Raw genomic sequence first — 9693 nt, 5'->3', positions numbered from 1 at the left:
GCTAATATGTGATGTATACCTAGTGCAGCTTTAGGTTTCCAGGTAAAGCACGATATTACCGTCTTACTGAAGTAGTTCTGATAATTCGCTGTGAACCTAAGAATGTGTCTATTAATGTAGACTGACGTTGTTTTAATTACTTCGTTTAAAGGACTCCAACACAATATTAGGACACTTTAAAATACCATATGACCTGCTCTTTAACAATAACTATAATAGCATCCACACCAAAGCACAATAATGTTCTGATCTTTATAAGCGTATAAGTCTTAATATGTTGTCTGTCGCTTTAAATGCTCAAGCTCTTTAAAGCCAGGTGTATTCTGATTGGCGTTATCGTTATAGCCATGGTTAGTAAAACTAGTTAAAGGTGCAGTAGGAGATCTTGGAAAATGCTAACTTTAGCCTGATAGCACTGAAAGCGAACGTCCCACCCTCCCTGCAATCGCCATCCAAAGCCACGCCCCCTGAACACATTTACGCTCACAGACCAGAGACAACATTACTACAATAGGCTACATCAGCGGTTCCCAATTCCAGCCCATGTTCCGAAGTGAAGTAAACTTCAACTTCATTAAACTTCATTATTGCTCAACTATAATGAAAAAAACTGACAGTAAAAGAAGGATTTAATGCTAATAAATGTGACAGCGCCCCCAGAGGCAACGCTGAGAAAGTCGCACTGATTAGGAATTGTAGGGGGTGTTTACACAACACCATTTTCAACTATAAACGACAAACTTTTTATGCGTTTTGGCCTTTCATTTACACAACAATGGCGCTTTGGGGGCCTGAAAATGCAAACTTTTGAAAACGTGCCAACCACTGGCATGGCATGCATAATACAGCGTTTTTAGTAATTTGTCACGGATCCGTGTGAATGTTGTCATCTGTCCACGAAACTTTTCAAAAACACAGGAAAAAGTTCCCATTTTTAGTACACTGTTGTCGTGTTTCACGCTTAGTAACACATACAGCTGTTCCCTCACCACAGTGCAACAATGAAAACGGACTTCTTTCAAACAGTGTCGCGTTCCGAACGTTGTTTAAGTGACATAAGGCCAATTCACACCGCACCGACAAACGCCGACAGACGCCAACAGACTAGTCTGTCGGAGTTTGTTGAATCAGTGTGTTACCCCTGTCGGCGTTTGTTGGCGTCACGTAACATTTTAATTATATTTTGTTAAAATGAACGAAATGACTCGAAAAAAGATTCGTTCATTTTGCTGAACGAGACTCAAAGGTCCGAGTCGGTAAAATGATCCGAACTTCCCATCACAAAAACCAGAAAGAGGAACAGTTTTTGGATCTTTTGGGAGGAGAGGCCAGAGCTTTATGCGGTGGGTGTGGCCGAGTATACCAACCGCAACGCGAGGGGGAATGTGATCATATCGATCGCTACAGCGCTTGGGAAATTTCACAACGGAAATTTATTTGACAATATATTATTATTATAATAAAACTGCCTTACAATATTACCAAAGACATTAATAATAGTATCATTTTGATTGTTGTTACAAGATCATCCATTTTTCCCCCTAGTTAACTCTCCCTGACTTGAAGTCTGTTGGGGCAGTGTGAACATGACAGTTATTTTTCATAAAATTCTAAATCTAGCAGGCCAACGTGTCTGTTGGCGTTTGTCGGTGCAGTGTGAATTGGCCTATACACCGGTATTGCGGTATTTTAAAAATTCATATCATAACAAAAATAAACACCGGTATTCGGTATGAACCGGTATACCGCCCAGCACTATGTAAATGTACCTGAAATGTGCCATTTCTGACAGTATCATGGTGTTTTAACAGAGTAAAACATTTGTCATTATGTATTTTACCCTTTAACTTTGTACTATGCATCAACCTCAACCATACACAGCAGTTCATTCTGTACATACTTCAAAGAGAACATTTCAAGGTTCAAAATGCATCAAGAACCAACCTGTACTGACACATCTGATTATGAGTCTTAGTTAATCATAACCCGGCATATCATGAGCATATCATATCAAAATCCTCACAAAACTTGACTGCCCAGTTATCAGAGTATGCAGTGGCCAGTTTCCTCTTTTGATCATTGTAGTATCAGGCTTCTTAACACGACTTTGATTTAGGGTGATTTCATCACATAATAGTGCTCTATTCTGACAGAAGGATCCTGAAAGTCTGTCCCATGGCCATATATTATTAATGAGTGCTGAGGCAGACATAATTAATGTTTTTAGCTTGATTTTAAGGCAGAAAGACTATGAATGGATTCAGTGCAATTGACCGGCAATTTTTATACAAACTATTTCAAAAACTTTTCAATTATGTCAATATATTCACAAAATTCAAACAATAAATGTCATTCTGGAGCTCTTTAATGCGGCGCGACAGACACATCGTTAGAATATCCAAACGAATCGAATCTAGCTAACGTTAGTGAATCGGAATCGAATAGATTCGTGAAATATCCAGCCCTAACCATCAAAACAACAATAATAATGACAATATAAGGATCAAGACATAAATACAGTCCAAATGTTCAATAATAACTAATTTGATTCACACAAAAAAATAAAAAATAAACGTTTTGCTTTGTTTTGAGTTTTTGTTTTGAAATGTGCAAAAGTACGCACAAAAATAAACACTTTTAAACACATACTTCATTAAAATTGATAATGATAACACAGTTGCAGGCAAAACTGAATAGGTACTACAATTATCCTACTGTAAAATCATAATACCTTAATATGAAACCTATTTCAAACAGTTCCAGAATGTTGTTAATATCTTTTTTGCGATGACAGCAGTGACCAAAACCACCTCAACAGCAGTAAGTGTGGCTACTATGATATGTTTGCAGAAAATATGGACAGTTTTGAAAGAAATGAGGGTGTGTGTGTGTGTCACACCCCGATTCAGACTGGGGTGGGGGGCACGTGAAACCCCCTCCAGACAAACAACCGTTATCCAGCATTGATCCACTTCCCATCAACCACGAGAATAAACTTAATCCTGCAGATTATTGCACACACACACACACTTACACGCCAGCCGCAAAAGCCTAGTTTATTATCAGCAGAACCGAACACTGATCACGCAAATGTCGTCCAACTGCACGCAGCCATCGCATGACACACACATGCACATGAATTCCCTCCTAAACAGTCGCATCTTCAGTCCGGTAACAGCGTGTCGCCGGTCGGAGCGGTTCCAGTCGCTATTAATCCCATCATAGGCGTGCTGCTGCTGTAGCCTATTAGCTAACATCCCGCTCATAACAGCACACTGCGCATCACAAGCAACTAAACAGCGTCAAACTCACCGCTTCACGATCCGTGCTCAACTCCTGCGCGGGGATGCTGCGACCGTTACTCCGTGCCGCACGCGATGCTCCGGCAAACTAATACAAACCATATAAAACAACAACAGCCGCGCGCCTATAACGTTCCAGTAGGAACAACAAATGTGCGTGTGCGTGTGTGTGTGTCCGTTGATACGACAGCGGGCGGGGCTACGGGCTGTCTAATACTGCTGCAATGTTATTGGAGGAGATCGAATGGAGGGCGGGGCTACTGGCTCAATCAGATGCTGCTGCTGTATTATTGGAGAAGAGCTGAGAAAGGGCGTGGTTTCAGTCTGCAGCTGCTTTTAGTACTTAATATTTGGGAAATTTAGATGCAGTTTTATTGTATTTTCTGCCCTCAGGAGTTTGTTGCCAAATGCTTTTATTTAGTTTACAGACCTCAACAGCAATATATATACCTTTAATAAAAATATTGAACAAAAAATATATATTTTTTAATAACAATATTGAACAAAACTGTAGTAACATTAATTCAGTCATTTGTTCATTTTTATACAATACCACTGATTAAAACTCACAGTGTGACAAATCAGTCAAGCTCATGTTGAGTCGGACATGACGAAAATAATAAATTGGGTTTAGTGAGTCGCAAAAAATCCGTGACTTCTCCTATAAAACTGCATTTTTTCGGTGTAAACTCTAATAACAGTTAAATCCAAAACTACTGTTTAGTGTAAAAAAATTTGAATATTACCCGACAGGCTGTCGATTCATTAAATGATGCTGTGTCCCCCAAAAAAAGCTGTTTATTCAGCGCAGTGACGCGGTTCATTCGTTTGGGAATCAGAATACACTCGCACTGAACATGTTTTTGATTGACTGAAAATTAAAACGGTTCACTAAAAAGAACAGGTTAAAAAGAATCATTCGTTTGGGAACTACACTAATGGTCTCTCTGTATGTTTTTGATTCACTAAAAAGAAAATCAGACTATACTGGTCGCGCTGTGGTTTTGATTCACTGAAAAGAACCGGTTCATAAGAGTCATTGGTTTGTGAATCAGATTACACTGCTTGCTGGTTTCTGATTCATTTGAAAGTACCGTCTTAAGGGTCATTATTCGTTCGGGAAGTGGTTTACACTCAACAGTTATACAGTTAACAATGATAAATAGTGTTCGGTTTAAACTGGCGAAAGAATGCGGGTTCGTTCAGTTAACAGAGCTGAGCATCATGAAAATCATTTGGTTCCGGTATTTAAATGGAAAATGTTTGGTTCCCACACTAATAGCGGCTACTGACCTCTTCACACCGGGTCATGGAGGTCACCATCAGACCATCTGGCGTTATGGACATATTTGTACTTATATGAAAAGCACATAAAAAAATCTATCTATCTATCATACATGTTACTATTAAACGGATGCATTGAGGGCCGAACTAAAAAAATAAAAGTGAAAGTTTAAAGAATTCAAAGACATTGATTTGCACTATGCCATTTATGTTTAGTAAATTCAAAGGATTGAAGTGGACATTTTGAAACATCAAAATATTCAAGTCTGTCTCATAATAAATGTTCATGAATGTTCATTGCAACTGTTACCGTAGTAAGAGACGTTTAGCTGGAGTATGATTCCATCTAGTGGCCATTTTACGCACAGCACCTGGTAAAATAAATAAAAGCTATTGATTTACAAGGGTTCAATTCCAATTCAGACCACTAGAAAACTGTAGAGTCGTTTCATTATTCTCTAAAATCTATGCTAACCTTAACAGTCTATGTTATCTAGTGGCAACGGTTTTTGTCAATATTAGCTTATATTAACACCATCACTCTCAGACATGAATCACAGTTATGACAGAAAAGTGACAAAGAACTTATTCAAATAATTTATGTGTTTATATAAGTGATATCAAAAAAGGAAGGCCAAATAAACTGTCATTGCTATGGCACATTATCTCACTCCCCAAATTTCAGTTGCCGTTCTTTCTGCTGTCCGTGGAGTTCTCTGGCCCTGTTCTTCAGCTCCTCAGCTTTCTGATCATCCTTATCAGTCCCATCACCCAGTTTGTACATGCAACTGGCATTAGCACAGCCCCATACGTGTCCCAGCTCGCAGGCTCGCAGGGCGTACTTTAGAGCCAGAGGCATGTTTTTGTCCAGCCCTGGAGATCCCTGGATTAAAAGAGCGCTCAGGTTGAAACAGCTGGGGGCGAAGCCTCCCTCGCAAGCCTTCTCGTAGTACTGCCGAGCCACCTTCGCATCAGCTCCCCCCTCCATGGCTCGCCCATCATGGGCAAGCAGAGCTATGTTGTGACAAGCATCCACAGACTTCTTCCCTTTGCTGTTACATGCCTTCATAAAACAGGAGTATGCCGTCTTTAAACACTCCGTCACACCACCTGATGTCAAAAGAAGCAGTCAGTTGTTGAAATATAACATAATAACAATATATTTATTTTTAACATATACTACATTTACAAATATTTATTAATATAGATTTTGAATATAAATACTCTAAAGTTCAGCTATAATATATATGAAGTTTAATTTTGGAATATGAATTATTATTAAAATATATAACTTTCATTTCTAATTATAAAAAAATTCTTTATGATTTTTGAATAAGCAAACACGTAGCAAATTATTTGTCCTTTTTCATTGCATACATATGAATTTTGTTCTTTTATTTTAATATGTCATTCATAACAACATTTAATAAAACTACAATAAATATAGTAATACATTATATATAATATTAAATGTAAATTTTTATTATACATTCATATTTGTTATTGTCATTATTGTTTTGTCATTTCCTACATATTTTGATTAAAAAAAACACTCGACATTTTAGACTTTTAAATTATATTTTTTTCATTTTCAGCATGTCTACTGTAGTACAGATAAAATACATAAATAAAAAATTATATTTTGAACAGTAAAAAATTTGATTTATATTACAAGTAAAATGAAAGTAATATGAATAAAAAATATGTAGACACGTTAAAATCATAGCAATTTGATTGACTACAGATTTGTTTTGTTAAAAATCATAAAGGAATAATAATTTAATGTCTAAATTTTGGACTAAATCCTATTTTTATCAAACCTGCATCATCTGAAATTCTAAGAAGAATAAAGAAATAGTAAGTTATTTGATCCCATTAGGATTAAGTCAAACAAATAACAGAAAGTCAATTATACAATTTCTAGGGTTTTTATTTATTTATTTATTGGCAGTGGAGAAACAAGCTTTTAGATATGAATACACTTGTATGTTAATTACGTAATAATAAGTATTATTTATTAAATATTCAGTATATGTGTTTGTTTGTGTGTGGATAGTAACTGTGTGAGCATGCATATCAATCAATTATGCAGTCCAATATGAATTATATTAGTAATGAAAGACAATTATGTAATTAGAATTCTAAAAGTGATTACTAGGATTTTGACATTTGGAACAAGCTTTTAAGATTTGCATTATTCTAAATTCTACTAATACATACTGGCTTTACCTTTGCCGGTGACATGGTAAGCGCCGAGCTTATAGCAGCTCTCTCCATGGCCATTCCCCTCGCAGTTGTGCTTGAGAACCTGAGCTGTGGACTCATAGTTCTTCTTCACACCCTCCAAATAATCTGCCAACCTCTGACACCCTAACAAACACCAGAAACACAGAAGAATGGGATCAGGTGAAGCCGCTATGAACGCCGTTCAGAACCCGCGCGAGAGGGACAGCGCTCAACTGACCTTCAGGATCTTTCTCCCGGTAACACTGATAACTGTACTCCACTCCTAAATTATCCAGAAACTGCTTCACCTCCTGTTCGTCCTCGAAGTTAATCAGCCCGGCCATGTGGTAACAGATTTCCGCTCACTTGCATTGACCGGCTGAAGGTCTCACGTCCACAACTTTTGACCTTGGTCACTGATTAGTTGTGCAAAAACTTGCAGGAAAATGAATTTTAAAAAAGAATAATAAAAGCATCCGTTCAAAGCACAGAGATTCGTTTAGCTGAATTTAGACACGTGTTCTCAAATATTCACAATTATAAACAGTTACAGAACAACGTGTTCACACTACACACGCACAGAAACCGGAGATCACTTCCTGCTTCGCTCAAAGTCACCGACGGGCTTCCGTAGGCCCCGCCCATCTTTTTTTTTTTTTTGTGGATGTTTTTGTCTTAAAGGGGTCATATGATGCTGCTAAAAAGAACATTATTTTGTGTATTTGGTGTAATGAGTTACGCTTTCTTTCTTTGCGTGAACATTTGGGCGGCTTTATGCAAATCTTCCCACATAGTGAGGTAGGTATGTGGGGGCGTGTTCGAACGAGCCGTTTTAGGTAGGTGTGGCTAACTCTTAACTTTTATAAAGAATATCTCTTTGGATTTGAGACTTTAGTCTTTGCAACTTTACAGATCTTCTTTATGCACCAAGAGCTTGTAACACTCTAAAGAGAAAGGAAAAAATGAAATCGCATCATATGACCCCTTTAAAGCTTTTTGGTGCGAGTTATGTTCCTATTTCTCTGAAAAATAAGTCAGAATATGTCTAAATACTTTTAATATGATTTTTCTTTACAACGGTTGACATTTCCGTATTCAGAGGGCTACATTGGTAATCTATTTTTTTTTATACTTGGCAATTTTTCATACACAAATGCAATTTTTTTTTTTGTTCTGTACTTGTTGATACAATTTTATGTAAGTCGTTTGGCATGAATTTAAAAAAATAGATAAAGGAATATTAAAATTGGTCTTTTTATAATAGTTCACAGCCACATTTTAGATTTCCAAAAAGCATAATATAGCATTTATGGATATAAAATAATACATTTAAATTAAATTATTAATAAACAAAATGTCATTTATAATGAAATGTCTATTTCTGCCAGAATCTTGCTGTCTTGAATATCACAAGATCACAAATAATCTAAGACTTAATTCTTTTGGCCAAATACTACATTTACAATGTGAATAGCATAAAATAGAACCTGTATATACTGCATGTTGCGATACTGAGTTATAGAAAATATAAAAACTTAAATAAAACTTAGATTTTGAAGCCTTATAAAAAGAAAAACTTAAAACTTGAAATAGAACTTGACTTGAAAACTTAAAAAAAAAAAAAAACTCGAAAACTTAAAACTAAATACTTCTAAAACTACAAAAATTGTACCTTAAACTACCTTGGAAACCATAAAACTACCAAAACTTTATATTCTTTGTGGTCAAAAATGTATGTAACTGACTTATTTATAAGTGTACTGTCGTTAATCATCTTACATTATTGTTACAAATACCGTCATGTATTTACTCTAGCCGTTTTTATGTTTTTGTACTAATGCAAATACACAGATAAAGTTTATCTTTCGTAGGTCCAATCTTGCTTTGGCTGAATTCAGAAAATCATAATTTTTTACATGTCAGAAATATTAAATTTACTGTGCTAGTATGCTATTCTGTACTGAGCCCTTGTGGCAATAGAAAATACGGTCTGTAGATTCGACTTGTCCATTCGCCTATGGAGAGTCCCCACAAGGATAGCTGACCAGACATGTGTGTGTGTGTGTGTGTGTGTGTGTAGTTCACAGCTAAAAAAAATAAAATAAAATGTGCTTACAAAAATGCATCCTAAACTCAAGAAATAAAAACTCTTATAAGTGTATTATTGTTATCATCTTACATATATTACTGTTCTTATATTTTCGTACTAATGCAAATACACATATAAGTTGAGCTTCCGAAGGCCCGCCCACTTGACGGGCGCTTTTGAAGCACTGCTTCGTGAAGCTTCGAAGCCTTTGCGAATCATTTGTTTCGAATCAGTGGTTCGGAGCGCGTATCAAACTGCCAAAGTCACGTGATTTCAGTAAACGAGGCTTCGTTACGTCATAAGCTGTTTCGAAACGTTTGGGGGCGATGATGATGTCTGTGAACCCGTGAATCCTGCGAGTTCATTGAGATCGCCCCGCCGCGGAGAACCACTGAACCAGCGTCTATGGCCTCTACCTGATCTCGGATCAATTTGTAGACATTTCTAACCTGTCATTTGTGTTATTAAAATGATGAGTAGTAGTTAATAGTCTCTTATTGGCCTGTTTAGAGAAGCTCTCCATAAAACAAATAAACAACCCCTGCAAATTAATAATAATTATTAAAAAAAACACACACACACAAATTATACAGACACTTCATATTTAATGGTATTTTATTATTTTAATTGCATTTACTTTTACTTTACTTTTAGTCATTTAGCAGACGCTTTTATCCAAAGCGACTTACAAATAAGAAAAAGTAATTAAAACTAAAAGCTAAAACTCTATAAATACTATATATATACACACATTTAAGAAAATAAAAGAAATTAAATAAAAATGACAAATGC

At 36.3% G+C, this 9693-nt stretch overlaps 1 protein-coding gene across 1 annotated transcript; it reads right to left on the bottom strand.

Moving 5' to 3' along the window:
* Positions 1-4766: 4766 nt before the first annotated feature.
* On the bottom strand, positions 4767-7427 carry LOC107721808 (cytochrome c oxidase assembly factor 7-like). Its single transcript, XM_016529976.1, has 3 exons — positions 7051-7427; positions 6816-6956; positions 4767-5696 (listed from the first exon to the last, which is right to left on the bottom strand). The coding sequence occupies exons 1-3, from the start codon at positions 7154-7156 to the stop codon at positions 5254-5256; spliced, it is 690 nt and encodes a 229-aa protein (XP_016385462.1). The 5' UTR covers positions 7157-7427; the 3' UTR covers positions 4767-5253.
* Positions 7428-9693: the final 2266 nt, after the last annotated feature.

This window comes from Sinocyclocheilus rhinocerous, unplaced genomic scaffold, assembly GCF_001515625.1.
Source record: "Sinocyclocheilus rhinocerous isolate Xijiao unplaced genomic scaffold, SAMN03320098_v1.1 scaffold4561, whole genome shotgun sequence".
NCBI lineage: Eukaryota > Metazoa > Chordata > Actinopteri > Cypriniformes > Cyprinidae > Sinocyclocheilus > Sinocyclocheilus rhinocerous.
This window is presented reverse-complemented; position numbering and strand designations above follow the sequence as displayed.